Source organism: Emys orbicularis, chromosome 3, assembly GCF_028017835.1.
Source record: "Emys orbicularis isolate rEmyOrb1 chromosome 3, rEmyOrb1.hap1, whole genome shotgun sequence".
Lineage (NCBI taxonomy): Eukaryota > Metazoa > Chordata > Testudines > Emydidae > Emys > Emys orbicularis.
Window position 1 is genome coordinate 70,412,608 of NC_088685.1, and position 20,086 is coordinate 70,432,693.

Sequence of the window (20,086 nt, forward strand, 5' to 3'; positions counted from 1 at the left end):
TTTGAAGGTTCATCCCCACTCCTCTGTCTAGTGAAAGAAAGGAGGAGCCTGTGTGTTCACTACTCTCATCCCAGAACCTCCTGGCCAGAGCACACATTGGAACAGCATAAACCTGACCTGATGCTTGACAATTTCACTTCTGCCCCTAGAGATCTGAACAATAGCAGTGTATCTGACCAGTCTCAGGACTTTGTCTATGTGAAAAAAATAACACCAGTTTAACTGAAACTGGTGCAAAGACCTAGTAGGTGCTCTTATTTTAGTTTAAGAGCATCTTTTCGAGGTTTAGATTAAACAAATTCCTTTAATCCATTTAAAATAAACTGAAATATTGGATAATGGACTCTTCAGCCTAGAAGACTGGCTGGAAGTTGAAGCTTGACAAATTCAGCATGGAAATAAGGTATAAATTTTTAACAGTGAAGTGCGAGTAAGTAACCAGTGCACCAATTTACCAAGGGTGGCGGGGCATTCTCCATCGCCACCTATTTCTAGAGCAAGACAGGCTGTTTTGCTAAAGGAGAGGCTGGAGATCCAGAGGAATGAACCCAGAGAAGTTGCGTGGCCGGTGCCAAGCACGGGGTGGGACAGAAGATCATAGAATATCAGGGTTGGAAGGGACCTCAGGAGGTCATCTAGTCCAACCCCCTGCTCAAAGCAGGACCAATCCTCAAATAAATCATCCCAGCCAGGGCTTTGTCACTCCTGACCTTAAAAACCTCTAGGGAAGGAGATTCCACCACCTCCCTAGGTAAACCATTCCAGTGCTTCACCACCCTCCTAGTGAAAAAGTTTTTCCTAATATCCAACCTAAACCTCCCCCACTGCAACTTGAGACCATTACTCCTTGTTCTGTCATCTGGTACCACTGAGAACAGTCTAGATCCATCCTCTTCGGAACCCCCTTTCAGATAGTTGAAAGCAGCTATCAAATCCCCCCTCATTCTTCTCTTCTGCAGACTAAACAATCCCAGTTCCCTCAGCCTCCCCTCATAAGTCATGTGCTCCAGCCCCCTAATCATTTTTGTTGCCCTCTGCTGGACTCTTTCCAATTTTTCCACATCCTTCTTGTAGTGTGGGGCCCAAAACTGGACACAGTACTCCAGATGAGGCCTCACCAATTTCGAATAGAGGGGAATGATCACGTACCTCCATCTGCTGGCAATACCCCTATTTATACAGCTCAAAATGCTGTTAGCCTTCTTTGCAACAAGGGCACACTGTTGACTCATATCTAGCTTCTCATCTACTGTAACCCCTAGGTCATTTTCTGCAGAACTGCTGCCTAGCCATTCGCTCCCTAGTCTGTAACAGTGCATGGGATTCTTCTGTCTCCGCACTTGTCCTTGTTGAACTTCATCAGGTTTCTTTTGGCTCAATCCTCTAATTTGTCTAGGTCCCTCTGTATCCTATCCCTACCCTCCAGCGTATCTACCACTCCTCCCAGTTTAGTGTCATCTGCAAACTTACTGAGGGTGCAGTCCACGCCATCCTCCAGATCATTAATGAAGATATTGAACAAAACCAGCCCCAGGACCAACCCTTGGGGCACTCCGCTTGATACCGGCTGACAACTAGACATGGAGCCATTGATCACTACCCGTTGAGCCCGATGATCTAGCCAGCTTTCTATCCACCTTATAGTCCATTCATCCAGCCCATACTTCTTTAACTTGCTGGCAAGAATGCTGTGGGAGACAGTATCAAAAGCTTTGCTAAAGTCAAGGAATAACACATCCACTGCTTTCCCCTCATCCACAGACCCAGTTATCTCATCATAGAAGGCAATTAGGTTAGTCAGGCATGACTTGCCCTTGGTGAATCCATGCTGACTGTTCCTGATCACTTTCCTCGCCTCTAAGTGTTTCAGAATTGATTCCTTGAGGACCTGCTCCATGATTTTTCCAGGGACTGAGGTGAGGCTGACTGGCCTGTAGTTCCCCGGATCCTCCTCCTTCCCCTTTTTAAAGATGGACACTACATTAGCCTTTTTCCAGTCACACTGGTCCCATCTAGGTTTATCATCAAGGACACGTGCCTGGTTCAAACTGGACTCCGAGTGTCCACACAGCTTCTTGCGCCAGTTTAACTCCCCGGGTTTGACATCACACCGTGCAGGCCCCGGGAGCGTCCGCGGGACCCCGGGCTGCCTGGCAGCGCGGACTCGGGCACGTGGGGTCAGTTATACGCACATCCCACAGCTCGGCCGGGGGGGGGGGCGGCAGGGCCAAAGGGGAGTTTGGGAGCCGGGGGTTCAAGCGCTGGGGGGGTTAGACAGTCGGACGGTCCCAACATGGATCCCCGGGAGGAGGGGATTGGACCATGTGCAGCGGCAGGGAGCGTCTCTGCGCAGGGGACACGCTACCTGAGAGGCGATGCTCCTCCGAAAGAGACAAGCCGCCATGGCTCACATCGAACGAGCCGCGCGTGCACCCCCGTCCCCACCACGCGTGGACTAGCCCAGAGGGGAGGAGCCGTTCCTTCCTGTCGCTGCTGAAGGGGCGGCGAACTGTACAACCCTCGGGGGGATAAGCAGCTCCTTCTCCCCCCCGCGCCGGTGTTTGAGCCGGGCCGCTCGCGGGGAGGAGCCGCAGGGGATGGACCATCCTATTGTGTATAGGGGGTGAAGTAGTTTCCAAGTTCACTCTGCAAGTGGAGGAAGTGAACTCGCCCTGTTGTCGGAGATTTGCGCATGCGCCAGTAACTTCTCGCGCACTCGCTCGAGTGGGCTGCGGTGCTGGACACAGGAGCGCGTGGGGGCAGAATGAGCACGAGCTCCGTCTCCAAGGTGGGTAGAAGAGGGGGTCACTGAGCCCTTCGTGGCAGCCCTGCTGGTCCGCGCGCTGGGGGCCTGTGGCAGCTCAGCTCCCGGATCGGGCGGCTCCCGCGGCGCGCTTTGTCCCGCTCCTCGCCTGTCCGCCCAGGGCGCTAGGGGACTTCTCCCACGGGAGCTCCGCCAGGAAGGAACCTGGAGTGGAGCCCCCCCCCCCCCCGGACGTGGGGCTGGAGAGGAGCCCTCTCTCCTGTGGGGCTGCTGGGCGGGTAGGAAGCAGGTGTAACAGCAGGGAGGTGGGGCGCAAGGCACGTGTGCACTGGGGGGGGGGGCAGGCTGTTTGTGTATCCCCATCCCCTAGGGACACCCCCACACACACGTTCCCCGGGGCCACCTTCACCGTTAGAGCAGGAGCGAGTAGTGTTGATTCCTTTTGTTATGCCTGTTTATAGCAGCCTTGCATTTGTTTTTTTCTTGTACTGTAAATACATATACTGCAGCTCCAGAAACACTCACAGGGAGCAGATGCTGTGTCTGTACAGCCAGATTGTCTTCCAGACATTGAAGCACGTGCAGAACTTTATTCACGTGACTAAAGTTAAATAAGTTCTGGCAGGATCTGTCCCTGACACCCAGCAACAGTAGCATGTGATATATAACAGAGGAGATATGTACAGATACTATGTCCTGCTGCAGGGAGGAGCGGGATAGAGACCATGGGGATATGTAATTTTTATTTTGCTACAGAAGTGTGATTAATATGCTGCCCTGCTATTGTGTCATGTACATTGTGTTAGACTGTGCAGAGGTAGGGGTGATATTAGAGTGAGAGAGATTTACACAGGCTTTGTAACAGTGAGGAGGTGGATATGATATAGGGCATGGGATATTATTTATTCACAGTTTTATACCACAGAATATCAGTGTGTTTTGTTAATTAATGATGCTGATAATTGAAAACATACAGACTTCTAAACTTATAAACAACCCTACTATTCATAAAAATGTGTGTGACCAACAACCATCAATTAAGAGAAATCAGAATAAAAATAAAAGCAAAATAGTGTTCAGCCCAAAGTCTGGACCTAGCTACTATGATCCATGGCTTCATCCCCACAGATTACACTGTTACAGCTCATTTTACTTGTGGATGAGGTACAGGTCCTACCCTCATGCAAAAACCTATCTGTTAAGCATCAAAATCAATGTGAGTACATTATTTCAGAACTCCATGCATGCCACTAACTCCTAGTTTTCTTCAGAACTGAATTTGAAGTCCTGGTCCTAGGGTCTGATCTCAAGTCATTTGAACTTGGTGGAAAGACTCCTATTGACATAAATAGGCTTTGGACCAGGGTACTAATCTCTACTCTACCTGGTCTAGAATTTGACTCAAAGATTACCTAACTATCCATAACCAACCAAAATCCAGTGCTTCATGCAGACAGTGCAGCCAAAGATTAATTTTAGATATTTGGATGTTGGGGGCAGGACTTTCCATTGAACCCAAGCTTGACCATTATCAAAATCCAAGTCTTATCTTTTCACTAAAGCCTTCCTGCAAAACTCCTATGACCAAAACAGAGCTAGCAAGAGATGAGGGACAAGAGGACTGGGATAGGAACAGGTCTTATCTCTCTCACCCCTGGTTTCTTGTCCCAATCTCCATTCCTCAGGCTTCTCATTCTGGTCCCTGTCTCCTTGCCCAGCAAGTCCTGTTCCTCACCCTTCAGGCTTGTTTTGTGTCTCAGTCCCAGTCTCCTGCCCCTTCCCGTCTAACCAGTCCCAGCTCTTTGTCCAATCTCTCTCTCCCCTTCCTGTCCCCGCTGGCTCCCAGTCCTAGGCTCCCTCCCTGGACACTTCATCCAACCTCAGTCTTCCCTCTACCTGGCTCATTGACTCTGTCTCTTTGTCTAGCCAGTCCCATTTCCCCCCTGGACCCAAACTACTTGTTTGATCTTAGTTTTCCCTCACCTCTGCAAACTGGCTCCCACTCCCTTCCCCTCCACTCTTTCCCTCATTGGTTCCTAGTCTGCTTGCTCAATAGGTTCCAGCCTTCCCTCTGCCCCCAACTCCCAGTCCCAGCCTCCTTCCCCAGCCAATCCCAGTTTCTCTCCCCCTTTCAGTCTCAGTTTCATCAGATGCCTTGTCCAGTCTACTCCTTTTCTTACCCCTAGTCCAGCTTTTGTATCCTCTGTTTTTGAATTGGATGGCTTCCTCTTCTAGCGACCTGGATGCCAGCAGAGCAGGCCGTTGAGAATATGTCTAACTGCAATTTGAAACCTGTGACTGGCCTGACTGGGGCTCATGGGTTTGTTTAATTGTGGTGTGCTTGGGCTGGGGCTGGGACCCAGTGAGGGGGGAGGGAGCATGCTCAGTCGCACTATGGAGATGGCACATATGCAGTCTGGACTCTGGAGGTCCGCATGAGGAGCTGTGAGAAGCTCAAACATGCTTAGTGAGAATGGAATCTTCAGATATATTATCTGCTAAAATTGAAGAAGTCTTAAGTGAGCATAGGTGAGTTGCGATTTTTCAAAGGTTTGCAACTTGGCAGAATTTGGGTAAATTTTCACAGGGACAGCAAAAGGCCCATCCCTGGAAAAGGCACTCTCCTGCCACGTTTCAAGTCCCTGTTCCACAGCATTGGGTCACTAGAGCTATTCAAAGAAAAGGTTGCCAGAATTTTTTTACTAGGGCAAAACAACATATTTTTCTCTAGCCTAATTCTCAGAAGCAGCTAAACCATTTTAGCTGGAATTTTCACACACTTACACTTACACTTCAGACTGAGGCAGATACTAGGCCTGAAAAATTTCCGCCCAAATGGGTAAAATTCACAAAGTTATAAGCAACTGAAAACTGAGTCTTATATTGGGAAGTGTCAGACAACCTTAATAATAGTTTGTATTCTGCCTATGATACATACATGGTATGTATACACTGCAGCTGTTGGCATGCTTCCCAGCACGAGTAGATAGGTGCACTGGGTCTGCGCAGGCTAACCTCCTAAAAATAGCTGTGTGGTTGTGACAACTCAGGCTAACCGTATATGAGAAAGGTAGCTAGGTGGGTTTGTACTCAGGCAGCTAGCCTGAGCTGCCGCCTGCATTACTGTGGCCACACTACTATTTTTAGCTCAAGCTGAGCAGCGTGTGTCTGTCTACCCATGCTAGGAAGCGTGCCGTGAGCTGCAGTGAAGACCTATCCACAGAGGGAATGAGAGCGTGTGAATCCCTTTGTTTGATATTCTCTATCCTATAAATCACCCATCAAAGGGGTTATCAGGTTCCCTCCCACAGTGTAACACCGTTTTTTTGTATCGCCTGTGCAGTATATCAAACACACCCCAGTGATTATACATTTGTGTGCATACCTCCTGCTGCTGCCCATTTTATGTGGATTATCCTGATATTTTGTGTGTGTTTGGTGCGCTGCAGTGCTTGTGACTGATGTAACACACTTTGTCTGCTGTACCTTTTTCATTACACTTCACATTCTGACCCTGCCAAAAAACAGATGTGTTCGGTGCATGTTCGTGACATCTTAAAATGGATAGAAGTAAAGCTGATATGCAGCTGCACTGAGCACTAGCTCTGCTGCTGCAGATAGAGACTGCTTTTTTTTTTTTTTTTTTAAACACAAATCTGGTTTGGCACTTCCTTCTATTGCCATGGAGCACTCCTCCTGTGTCCCCCATGAGACTAATATTGGTGATCAAAGATTTAAATGAAATAGTGTTTGCTGTCGATGTACACTCCTGTAAGTCTCTTGACTCTGAATTAGAAGTTTAGATCTGGTTTAAGATTAGGGTTAGGATTGTGGCAGCTATTTACAAGGGAGTAATGGTCTCAAAATTGAATTCAAAATGTGGGGGCTTCCTTCTCAGCTATGTGTTACTTGGCAGTAGGTCTGTAGTGAATACTCTAAAGCAGTGTTTCCCAAACTTGGGACGCCGCTTGTTTAGGGAAAGCCCCTGTCGGGCCGGGCCGGTTTGTTTACCTGCTGCGTCCGCAGGACCGGCTGATCATGGCTCCCACTGGCCGTGGTTCGCTGCTCCAGGCCAATGGGAACTGCTGGAAGCAGCACGGGCCGAGGGACGTACTGGCTGCCGCTTCCAGCAGCTCCCATTGGCCTGGAGCAGCGAACCGCGGCCAGTGGGAGACGCGATCGGCCGGACCTGCGGACGCGGCAGGTAAACAAACCGGCCTGGCCCGACAGAGGCTTTCCCTAAACAAGCGGTGTCCCAAGTTTGGGAAACACTGCTCTAGAGGACTGCAAGGTCCCTTGCTTGTGGCATCTATCTTCTACAGTGGTTCTCCTTTTTCTTTTTACTCTGTAGCATTGTGTACCCTGACATTTTTAGGGGAAACTCCCACCATTGCACGGGGCAATCTGATTTTTACCATCATGTCATCTTGACTTGTTCTGATCAGAGTTAGATGACATGGGTAAAAATGCCAGTGTAGATCCCTCCGCAAAGTCCTTTCCCAGCATTGTATGTCATCTCTGTGAGAAGAGTATTGCATTTATTCTCTCTGTTGTCATTGGTATGATGGGAACCTATGGTGTTTCATGGTGGGGCATTGAATCCCCACTTCATGTTTTATAGGGGTTGTACTTTATCATGTTTGTTCCATTCCAGAAATAGCAACTTGAATTTCCTTTCAAGTTACATTTTGCTGTTATTTTTAAATGCACTGTATCTGATATATTTTGACGTCCTACTTTTTTTCCTTTTAGGAACTATAATCATTTTTAACCACAAATAGCTTTGTATTTTTGAAATGTTTTTTTATAAATTGTGAAACCATATACGTTATTTTGAAAGCCTAGTTCCCTCCTTTGAGAAACCACTTGTTGCACCATATTGTAGTTAGAAACAGACATTTTCCCAAAGTAAGACATCACCTCCCCCACTCCAGGTGTTTTGAAACAAAACTAATTAGGACTTACAGTTTTAAATATATCCTGTTGTCCTTTCACATAGATGTGCTGTAGCCTTGCTACTTCACTCTGATATCATCAGATTTTTGTAAGCCAAGCACAGTTGGTGAGCAGGTGCTTAGAGTGGAAACCTCAAAGGGAAAATTCAGGTGCTGCAGGAAATAGTGTTGGTAAATTCAGTAGGTGATACTCTTCCTCTGAGTCAGTACTGAACGTACGTCTCCTGCATGATTTTAGGAGACATTGGATCTCAAGAGAGATTATCTTTCAGGTGAGATATAAAATATAGGTCCTCACCACTATTGTTAAGAGTGGGAGTGCTGCCTCTGTTGGACTGTCCCACTTTGAGTAGTTAAAATATTTTATTTCCCCTGCATTTCAATTGGATATAATATTCCTCACTTCCTGTCTTAAGCTAATATGTAGTTTTGCTGTGTACTGTTTCAGTTGGTGTGGTTCACCCTAGCATGAGTGCATAGTAGGTGAACTAAAGGATTTCTTCTGTTTCCAATACACTTTGGAAACCTATCCGAATGAAAGATACTATGTTGCACTTAACTGCATAATCCACTTATGCATAAAGTGGTCCTGACCTGACCAAATTAGACTGCATAAATTACTATTCTGGTTAATATCATAATGGCTTATTGTATACTGCATTACAAATTGAGGTTCCAATGTAGCTCTCTACAGTGAAACCATTCCAGGTAATTGAATACTCTGAATAATCATGATATTTTATTATTTTTTTGTCCTTCCACTTTTTTCAATAGCTTTTAGTATGTGTGATAAGATATACCACTGGACATATACAAAAGTACTTGTAGATTAACAGATCCATAGAGTTTAAATCCAGAAGAGACCAGTAGATCATCTAGTCTGGCCTTCAGTATATCACAGACCATTAAACTTTACCCAGTTACCCTTGAGCCCAATAACTTGTGTTGGGTTAGACAGAGCATCTCTCCTAGAAATGCATCCTGTATTGAACTGAAAATATCAAGTTATGGAGAATGATGTGAAAACTAACACAGCTGTTCATTACATTGGGTAACTGCAGAGTCTTTATGTATACATTAAAGTAGCAGCAAAATTCTCCACATAAGATTAACTACAAAATATAATTTATGAACTGCGTGCTCTTGTGTGGTGTTGCATGGAATGCAGCTATGCTTGGAAAATTCATGCACATTTTTTCAGCATTGAGGCATCTGCACTGGTGCTACCAGTGAGGGAAACTCTTATCAGCTGAGCAGCCATTTATACCACTTTGTCATTTAATCCTGTTTATACAAATTGTTGGAATCCCTTAATTAACTTATGATGGACCGTCTGAGTAGTTAGTGCTCTGAGAAAGGTTGGATGACAAAGTTTACACCCAGTTGATGACCTTGCCTACACTTTTAAAAAGAGTTTGGTGGTATAGACATACCGGTAGAGCTATATCAGCAAACCTGCTATACCTCTACTGGTATGTCATGTCAGTAACATTTTAAAACTTATAGAATTTATAATTGAGTTCCTTATAAATTTTAATGTAAAGTTGCAATAGCACAAGTTTCAAATTATTTTTTACAAAGCATCAAGTTGATTTAAATCAATGACTTAAAAAATTAAGTGATTTAAATCATCTTGATTAAAAGCATGTAACCAGGTTTCCAGCACTGCAAGAGAATATTTAAATTATACATGCTTTAATTGAATTTAAAATATGTTGAAATGCTGTGTTGATATTTAGTTTTTTAAACTGTTTTAAAACAAAATCTAAAGTTTGGGCCGTAAGTGATTTTATTAGAAATTAAAACATTTGGTATCTTGAGAGCAGGGGTGCATTTGCACATACACAAATGCATATGTATTTGCATGTCTAATTTTCACTTGCAGTTACTCTAATAGTGCCTGCAAATAGTCACTTTGGCACATAACTTGTCCAGTGCATATATTCATATGTGCAATGAAAAGAAAAAAGTTCATGCTTTCCTGTCTGACATTTGAAAATTGGGCTTTTTCTATTCATATGTATTCCGTCTACTCTGGACTGACATTATTAATCAGATATCTGTTTTTACACTGCCTCTTATACTTTACCTTCTTGAGAAGTAGGGGAAGTTATTTCGCTCCTGGTCAGAATCTTCTAGTCTAGGTTTAGTAATCTTTCTTTGGTTATATAGAAGTTCCTATTTGGAAATCTAGGACTTGACATACAAAATCAGACAATCTATTTTAGGTATTTCTGTGCTCCCCAATACTTTAGTGTCTGAGCACCTCACAGTGTTTTTATTGTCACAATGCCTTTGTTGGTGGGTATTATGCATTATCCCCATTTTACTGATAGGGAAATGAGGCACAAAGAGACCAATAGACTTGCCACACAGAACATCTGTGGGGGAACAGTCTACCAAATCCCAAACTAATGCCTGAACTGCTGCAGAAGCCTTCCTTTCTTGGAACTGTGGTCCTTTTAACCCAGCATCCTCTCTCTTACAGTGGCCATTACCAGATGCTTTAGAGAAAAGTGCATGCAACCTTGTATTAGACAGATGTAGGATAATCTGCCCTCCATATTCTCCTCCTAATCCCTAATAGTTAGATATTGGATTAAACCCTGAAGTATGAGGTTTAATATCTCTTCCAACAGCATATGTTAGCATTAACTATTATTTTTATCCATATAAACATCCAATCCCCTTTTGAATCTTGCTAAGGTTTTGGACCCAACAGCATCATTTAGCAGTGAGCTCCACAGTTTGTTTACACGTTGTGTGGGGGAAAAAATAGTTACTCTTCTTGGTTTTGAATTTGCGATATTTTAATTTCATTGAATGCCTTCTTGTTCTTGTGTTATGTGACAGAGAGAACAGAAGTTCTCGATTTACCTTCTCTGTATCATCCATTATTTTGTCCCCTCTTATTCATTTCCTTTGTAAGATATAGTTTTAATATTTTCAGTCTCTCTTTGTACGAGGTTTTTTTATGCCCCTAATTTTTGTTGTTGTCCTTCTCTGAGCCCCTTTTAATTCTGAAATATCTTCTTTGAGAGGGGGTGACCAATATTGTACCCAGTATTCTAGATGAGGCTCTATTATTGATTCATATAAATGTCATTGTAATAATTTCTGTATTATTCTCCATCCTATTCCATATGCGTGCCAACATCTAGTTTGCTTTTTTGATCACTGCTGCACATTAAGCAGAGGTCTTTATTGAGATGTCCACAGTGACACCCCAAGTCCCTCTGCTGAGTTGATGGAGTTAATTAAGATGTGTGAATAGTTATTTTGCATTTATCAATGTTGAACTACTTTTGTCATCTTGTTGTACATTCACATGTTGATGTGGTCCCTCTGATGTTCCTCAGAGATCTCTCTGCCCTTGACTAACCTAAATTACTTTATCTGCAAATTTTGCCACTTCATTGCTGAATCCCATGTTCTGGCTCATTAATATATAAATATATTAAATACCATTGGACCTGGTACAGAATCTTCAGGCACCCCACTGTTAACCTTTTGCCCTGGTGAAAACTGACTATTTTTTCCTACTTTTTTGTTACTTGTCTCTTATCCAGTGTTACAGAGGGAATAAGAAGCCCATGAATGCTACACAGAGCTTTGTTGAGGCTATTCCCTTGAGTTCTTTTCCATGGATGATTTATAAATGTAATCTTGTATCTATAAATATGAGGAGGAAATTCCAAGTGTTAATAGGGTGGGTTCTGCTGCTTTATCACAAATTCCAGGGCTTTTTACTTTTCATAATCACTGTGAAATTACTGAGGTGTTGTGTGCGATTGAATTTCTGCCTTCTTTTGAAGTTCCTTATGTACCCTTTTCAAGATAGCCTGAAGGGAAACACTGTGAACCTGATTATTCACTTGCTTGCATCAATTTTATGCCAGTGAAATTTCATGGAATTTAATGGATGGTGATTTACACCAGTACTAGTGAGAGAAGACTCAGGCCCTATTTCTCCCAGTAAGGGAAAGTCTGCATACAGTTTGAGTATCCAGTTTGGTTAAATCTGGGTATCTTCATGGTGTGGATACTCTTAAATCATAGTGATCATCTAGTCTCATTTCTTGCATAACACAAGCCGTAGAATTTTGCACAGGAATTACTGTGTGAAACTCTGGCCTGTGATATTCAAGAGGTCAGACTAGATAATCATGATGGTCCCTTCTAGATTTAAATTTTTTGATTTTTTTATTAAATCTGTTTGAGTGCCTTAAATTGATTTAGCTTAATCAATATAAGGCACTCTTAAACTGATTTCTGAATGTCCACACCAGGGTGTTGCAGTAATTAAACAAATCAGCATCTGAGATTCTTACTCTTGCGTTGGTGGTCGCGGGGCGCTGCCTTCAGAGCTGGGCGCCTGGCCAGCAGCTGCCACTCTCCAGCCGCCCAGCTCTGAAGGCAGCATAGATGTAAGGGTGGCAATACCACGATCCTTCTAAAATAAGCTTGTGACCCCCTGCAACTTCCTTTTGGATCAGGACCCCCAATCTGAGAAACTCTGGTCTCCCCTGTGAAATCGGTATAGTACAGTGTAAAAGCACAGTAAAGACTAGATTTCACAGTCCGTGACGTTTTTCATTGCCGTGAACTTGGTAGGACCCTAAGTATTAGCCATAGTGGGAAACTTTTTTGAATTACTTTCCAGCTATAGGCAGAGCCTGTGTCTTTTATAATCTATAAATGAAAGCTTCAGATTTTGTATTTTTTCTTTACTTTATTATGAGACATGCTTTACCTGCTTTCATTTTGTCTTAAAGTATCTGTATTGTTTCCTGTTGTGTTCTATGTCACTAGTTGAGAGAAGAAGTGTGAGGAAATGGAGGTGAGAGAGGGATTGTTTTCAGATCTAGATTCCGGGAGTCTTCATAGATCCCTCCAGACCCAGGAGTTTTTCTTTTGTGGTAAAGCAAGGTTTTAGTTATACCCATGAATTCTTTGTGTTTTGAAAAGCTTGTATCATTTTTTATAGCGAATGTAGTTTTAGGAAGCAAGGTGAGTTAGTACTTACTTAGTGTTTGCATCTTTGTGGTATACTACCAGAGCCTTGTTGAGGATTTGTTCTGTTGTATTTTTTTCTGCTACGATGATCAACAGTGTAATAGTTAGTAGTATTGACATTTAAATGCCATCTTTAGGTTTTGGAGTTAACTCAATGAGACAAATGGAGCAGAACTGTTGTTTCAGGTTTTCTGTAGATGCCGGGAAGACAACATTGCATTCACGTTTTCAAGGTTGTCTTCACAATTTTGGGCTAGAAACATAATTTTTAAAAATTACATCTTGGATTTTGGAGCACAATTTTGCAGCAAGGGATAGAATCTGCTGCAAGTTCTGTGACTGCAAATTTGCATGACATATGAATACACAAGACCCTAAATGTAAATACATATAATATTTGAGTCACTGTATATCATACTGATATATGGTCTGCTCCTTCATCCTTCACTCACATGAGTAATCTTGAACTCAATGGGTCTGTTCACAGGAGTAAGATCTGCCTGATTGTGCCCATGTCAATATCATCATTCAAAGTCAAAACTGATAAATCTTTAAAATATTCTCCTAAAGCTAATACAACTTTATAATTACCAACTAGGGATTAGTAAATACTAATGGGAAATTTAGTATATCCATTGGCAGTGAACAGACAATTACTGTAAAAGACAGCACAGAATGCTTTCCATTTGATTTCCATGCCAGGTGTTCTGTCTAGCTGTCTGTGATTTGTTTGCATTATTTTATTAATAGTGTTTTTATATTAGATTTGTAGTTACTGTCAAAGTACATACTTCAGTGAACAAAGTATGTCCCCTAAAATCGGAAGAATTCTTAGAGATATGTTATAGGTGTTAAAGGTTCATCTCAACAGTGCCACTGAAGAAAAATTAATCTTTAACCTTCATCTTAGCAATTTGGATTTGCCCATGGTTGTTGATTTCTGCCTTATTTCAATATCTGAATTTTGCATCCTACTCTTCTTTGTATACAGTATAATTAATTTACTGCTTAGTCTCAGGATCCTTAAGTTTGTTTTTAAAGTGTTAATAGAGTAGCTCTTCTGTGAATCAATTGATTTGTTTTCATTTCTTCACTTTATTAATTACTGTTTAGTCACATTTCTTGTCACAACACGTTGGTTGGTAGATTGAGTTAAAAACCTATGGAAAGGTAGAAAACTCCAGCCCAAGGGTCAGAGATGATGCTTTGAGCTCTGGAAAGAACAAAGGGGGTATACTACTTTCCATAGGTTTCCAGCTTGAAAGAAGAAGTGAAAGTCCAGATGGACTAATTTCTCCATTGCTGCAATCACAGAATCTTAATGTCCTTAAGACATTGAAAGGCCAGTTCAGAATTAACAAATGTTGTTTTATTGGAACATTGAGATATTTGTCTTTTTCTGCTTGTTCCCTGTGCGCCTCAAGAATTCTTCTGAGATGGAAACTCACTCTGAAGTTCACATTTTGCTTGCTACTCTCTAGGGCTGCTTTGTGTTTAAACCAAGTTCCAAGAAGAGAAGGATATCTTCACCAACAGGTTAGTGCATTTTGATATATATTGCTATGCTTTAGAAAGGATCACTTGATCCCATAAGCCTCAACTCTGATTTTATTCTGTAATTCCCACATATGGATTTCATTTACTCCCCAATGCCAACACAATATTGAAGAGCTGTCATCTCTTTAGCAGCAGCACCCCAGCTAGTTATTAACTGCTATGAAATTTCTTCATCTCCAGAGCTCTGCCTTCATTGCCTTCTTCATCTTTATAAAAATCTTTTTTCAGGAAAACTTTTTCTCCATACTGTCATAAACAGGTATTTTGTCAAGCCAGTAAACAATAACTGATAAATCAAAGGAGAATCATCATTGGTAGGCACTGAATATTCTTACCTAATCAGAAACGATGAGTTATTCAGCATGCCGATCATATCTTACTTTGCTTATCTGATTTTGGTGAGGAAGAGGTCAGGAAAAAGCCCTTCGTACCTCTAATGTTCTTGTCCATTGTTCCTCATTATTTATGCTTCCCATCCGTCAGCCCCCATGTAGTATTCACCAACTGAGAAGAACTAGACAAGACCGACTCCCCTTGGACCTATGAATAGTGCTGCTCAGTTCCTGTTGAAAGCAACTCAAGAGACGTCCTGTCCTTACTCCCAGGTTAAGCATGCTGCCTTGGCAGCACTCCTAATCCCTGCTAGCCCCAGAGCTGTCAAAAGCGGTGACAATTTGAATGAAGAAGAGTGCAAAAAAAAAAAAAAAAAGATGAGCCAGATTTTAAAGCTCATTGGAAAACACTGCCGACTCTTTTATCACCAGAGGGATATACTGTAACACCTGCTTTAAAATTAATCCAAAATGATTTTCAGGCCTGGCATGTCTGAAACCCCAGGAGCTTGAGATCGGGAAGTCTAACCTACGTTTTCTAACTGTCAGTACGGAGCACTACTAGATAACTAAGACAGTGATTGGATTTTATCATGGGATAGACTTGGGACATCACAGTAGAATTTTTCTTTTACTGAAAACTTTGTTTGTGTTAACATTCTGCTAAATTAATCTTGCTAAAACTGATGTTGCTCCAATTTAGCAGCCAATATGCAATATCACTGTCTTTGGGAATAGTTCAATGAAATTTAATACAAATGTTAACTAATTTTGCTATTGTAAACCAGTCAATGTTTAGAATAATCTTTTAAATATCTTTTTGGGGAGATTTAACATGCTACTGGATTAAGTGAAATATCTAGTTAATTGCCACATCCCTAGAGGAGATGACATTCTCAGATTAAACAGATGCAATTTAATTGAGTAGGAGTCATCTTTTTTTGTTTGTTTTTAACCCTGAGGAAAAGAAGAATCCAGGAGTCGTCAAATATACAAATCAGCTTTCCATCTTTTAGTTGTGCGTCTTGTGGATCTGGCCATTGTTAAAAATATTGGCTGGTCACTGCATGTGTGCACACGCACATCCCCTTCTTCCATCATCTACTCAGGACTAGATTTTGAATGGTGTTTAGGTACCTAAACATGCAGATATAGTACCTGGTGGAATTTTCAAAAGTGCCTATGCATCTAATGCCCATTGGGACTTAAAATCCTATTAAAATCTGATTGAAAATCCCAGTAGGTCCTGAGATGTATCTTTAGGCACCTAAATACCTGTAAGTCTGTCCCTCAGTCCAAGACACTGATTTTGTTTACCTTTCTTTCTGGCTATTCAGAAAATGGACTCCAGGTATGCATTTATAGGTGCAAGAGAAGGCCATGCATATGCACAGATGTCTATTAAGGCCTAAGAAATAGGTAGTGCTCTCTTGTTTGTATGTCCAGCTTTTTGGCCCAGTCCTGCAAGATGCTGAGTACTTTCAAATCCCATTAACTTCAGCCAGAATTGCTGGTACTCCACATCTCTCAGGACCAGATCTTTGTGCACACTTGCACCTAGCATCTGCTGTCTAGACACTTGGGGGGGAAAAAAACAAAATAATTTTGGTATGATCACACACACATGGTGGTTTGTGTTGCTTTTAGTTAATTTAAAAAATAATAGATTTGCAAGACCAAAGGATCCTGGAGCCATTTAAGTGGCTTTGTTAGTGTAGGTCAGTGGTCACCAACTGGTCGATCGCGATCTCCGGCGGCAGCACAGCATGGCTTCCGCTAAGGCAGACTCCCTGCCTATCCCACTCCACACCGCTCCCGGAAGCGGCCACTGCCGCCCTGGGGGCAGGAGGGCAGGGGTCTCCCTCCGTGCTGCTCCTGCCTGCAAGCACCGCCCCCGCATCTCCCATTGGCCAGGAGAGCTGCAGGGGTGGTGCTTGCGGGACAGCGCACGGAGCCACGTGCCCCCCGTCTTCCCTTCCCTGGGGCCACAGGGCGCGTTGGCCTCTTCCGGGAGCGGTGTGGGGCCGGGGTAGGCAGGGAGCCTGCCTTACCCTCGCTGCGCCCGCTGCTGACCAGGAGCCACTGGAGGTAAGTGCTGCCCGGTGGGAGGCCGCACCCCAACCCCCATCCCTGAGCCCCCTCCTGGAGCCAGCACCTCATACCCCCTCCTGCATCCCAACCCCCAGCCCTGAGCCCCCTTCCAGAGCCAGCACCCCATACCCTCTCCTGCACCCCAACACTCTGCCCCAGCCTGGAGCCCCCTCTTGTACCCAACCTCCCTCCTACAGCTTGCACCCCTCACCCCTTCCTGCACCCCAACCCCCTGCCTCAGGCTCAGCCCAGAGCCCGCATCCCCTGCCCCAGCCCAGTGAGGGTGGGGGAGAACAAGTGACGGGGGGGGGGGGAAATGGAGTGACCGGGGCAAGGCTTTGGGGATGGGGTGGGGCCTTGGGGAAGGGGCGGGGTAGATCCTGAGTTGCCCTTAGATTCAAAAAGTGATCTTGGGTGTAAAAAGGTTGGAGACCACTGGTGTAGGTAAACAATGAGCTCTTTGATGGGGGTTCCATTAATCACCAATAGTGATACATTCGCAGGCACACCAGCTGATTCATTTCTTACTCCTAAGGGAATTATGTGCCAAGAAATTTAAAATTATGCGCACGATATTTTAAAATTCTGCACATTTTATTTGTCAATAAATAATTGTGGCTCCAGCATGGCAGTGGGGAGCCCCAGAGCCGTGCCCCTCTGCGCCAGGTGCACCAGGTGTGGGTGGGCAGGCTCAGCCCAGCAGGATCCAGGTGTGGGGAGGATCCAGGTGTGTGGGGAGAGGTTTCTGTGTGGGGCAATCTTGATGTGTGTGGCTCAGTGGGAGATCTGGATGCACAGAGGTTCATTGGGGGGTTCCGGGTGCAGGGGCAATGGGATTCTGCAGGGGATCCAGGTGAAGGTGGTTGGGGGGAGGGTGTCTGGGTGTGGGGGGCTCAGTGGGGGATCTGGGTGCTGGGGGTGTGGGGCTTGATGGGGTGGGGTCCAAGTGCAGCTGGTTGGGGATCAGTGGGGTGGAGTTCTGGGTGTAGGGGCTTGTTGGAGGGGTCCAGGTGTAGAGGGGTCGGGCTTGTCAGGGTGAGGGTTCAATGGGCCTGCTTAATGGGGGAGCCCCAGCTGCTGCTGAGGGGACGCTGCATGCCAGGCTCCTGCTTCCCCCCCCATGATTCCCCTGTCTTCTCCGTCCCCCTCACTCCCACATTCCCTCCCCCTGCCCTATTCCACCCCCTTCCTTCCCCACTGTCTCTTCCCCCCTCATCCCCCCTTCCCTCATTTCCCCCAGCCCCACCGCGGGCACTCACTGTTTCACGGAATAGAAAACAGGAAGGCTTCCAGAACACAGAAGGGGAGCAGGACTGGCACTGGGATCCAGGAGGCTGTGTTCAACTGCAGAGTTAGCGGAGCCATGGAGAGGCAGCTTCCTTCAGCTGGGCAGCGCTGCGCTTGTAGAATGGGGGAGGGGGGGCAAGTGGCATGTAACCCTGTGTGCCCCCCCATGCCTCGCCTCTGTTTGGAGGGGGGGCAATCCCCCCCAAAAAACTGCACCCATGGTCACCCCCATGCTCTTCCCTTTGCTTCCCTGCCATTTTCTGCGGGCGTGCAGTCCTGCAGAATCCCCCCCCCAGGAGTAATTTCTAGAGACTAGACTGCAGCTGATTGCTTAGTACCTGATTATTAAAGGGAACTTACAGTTCTTTTGTAACATTTATTTTTGTTTTCATGTCTTTGCTATTGCAAAGAGAAAAGTTAATCATCGTATTCAATCCTGCATTGCCCTGACAGTTAACTGAACTGTTTATATAACCGTCAGCCATTGTACCCTTCCACGTAGTGTTAGCTGTCCTCTAAGCCAGGGGTTCTCAACATTTTGCTTTCTGAGACCCCCTCAACATGCTATAAGAACTCCACAGCCCGCCTCTGCCACAACAACTGTTTTTCTGCATATAAAAGCCAGGGCCAGCATTACGGGGTAGCAAACAGGGCACCTAGGAAGCTGAGTGCAGAATGTCTCAGCAGAGAGACGTCAGGACACTGCTAACAAAGAGGGTCTGATATTTAAGAAGTGCTTATTAACTTTAAAGTTCAGGGAGGTGAGGGAAGGTTGGAGATGGGGACCAGAAACTTAGACCTGGTCTGCACTTAAAAGTTTTGCTAGCATATGTCAGGAGTGTGAAAAAATCACATGCACCCCCAACTGACATAGGTATGTTGGCAAATGTAAACGCTGTGATATCACCACAAATGTGCTTTTCCCGGTTGGGGAACTGGAATAAGATATAGTGGCAAAAGTTATTATTTGTATTATGCCATTCTAGGAGCCCTGATTATGAACCAGGACCCCTTTGGGCTAGACATTGTACAAACACTCAACAAAAAAGACGGTCCCTGCCCAAGTTCTTTAGTTTCTTCTGGTATAAACTGCATCTCCACTGGGAGGTTGCTGGTATTGCTATACTGGCAAAGCCTTTCTAGTATAGACCTGATGTTACTGTGGAATAATGGAGGGGGACCAGAGACCTACTGCAAGGCACTGTGGAAGACCCCATGGCTGGTTGGTTGCGTGGACTGAGACGGACTGAAACAAGTTGGACAGTTTGGGAAGGGGGATATTTATAATAGGGGAGACAATGCTAGTTTATCCAGCTGCAAGGCGGGATGTGGATGCTTGCCAAGCAGGGTGGTCTAGGGCAGTGGTTCTCAACTGGGGGGCCGCGAGCAGGTTTCAGAGGATATGCCAAGCAGGGCCGGCATTAGACTTGCTGGGGCCCAGGGCAGAAAGACAAAGCCCCCCGGCCTGGGGCTGAAGCCAAAGCCTGAGCGACTTAGCTTCGCAGGGCCCCGTGTGGCTTGGAGCCCTGGGCAATTGCCCTGCTTCTGACTCTGGCCCAGGCTTTTATATGCAGAAAAACAATGGTTGTGGCCCAGGTGGGCTGTGTGTATAGCACATTGGGAGGGGGGGCCTCAGAAAGAATAAGCTTGAGAACCCCTGGCATAGTGGAAAGAGCATTGGACAAGGATTTAGGAGGTCTGGGTTCTAGTCCTGGGTCTGCCACTGGCCTGCTGGCTGAGGTGGGCAAGTCACCTCTGTCTCTGTTCCTGCATTTTAGAGATGGTGATAATGATACTGACCTCCTTTGTAAACTGCTTTGAGATCTGTGGATGAAAAGTGCTATATAAGAGCTAGGGTATGTATGTTTGTATATATTTATTTATCTTTTTGTCTCAATCTGGGACCAGTGGTGAAAGTCAGCTCATTCACCAACTCCTTCTGGCAACAGCCTCGACATACTTCCCTCACTTGTTCTGCCTACCTGATAGAGATACATGCAGTTAGTAGACCAATAATGGCTTGTTATGATTGAGGATAGATTTCCTTTTCAGCCATTGTCTAGTTTTCTTATGAAAAAAAGTTT

General features: G+C 44.7%; 2 protein-coding genes across 3 annotated transcripts in view; one reads left to right on the forward strand and one right to left on the reverse strand.

Annotated features, from left to right (window-relative positions):
* The window catches only part of RARS2 (arginyl-tRNA synthetase 2, mitochondrial), a 59,306-nt gene extending 56,700 nt beyond the window's left edge, over positions 1-2,606 (reverse strand). The window contains exon 1 of one of the 2 annotated variants that reach the window (XM_065401570.1): positions 2,366-2,606. In XM_065401570.1, coding sequence (XP_065257642.1) covers positions 2,366-2,606 — 241 coding nt within the window. The remainder of the gene's footprint in view (positions 1-2,365) is intronic. The other variant, XM_065401571.1, reaches the window with a different exon arrangement.
* A 99-nt stretch (positions 2,607-2,705) lies between these two features.
* The window catches only part of ORC3 (origin recognition complex subunit 3), a 75,568-nt gene continuing 58,187 nt past the window's right edge, over positions 2,706-20,086 (forward strand). Inside the window, exons 1-2 of the mRNA XM_065400753.1 lie at positions 2,706-2,788; positions 14,217-14,271. Of these exons, the coding sequence (XP_065256825.1) occupies positions 2,765-2,788; positions 14,217-14,271 (79 nt within the window). The 5' untranslated portion in view covers positions 2,706-2,764. The remainder of the gene's footprint in view (positions 2,789-14,216; positions 14,272-20,086) is intronic.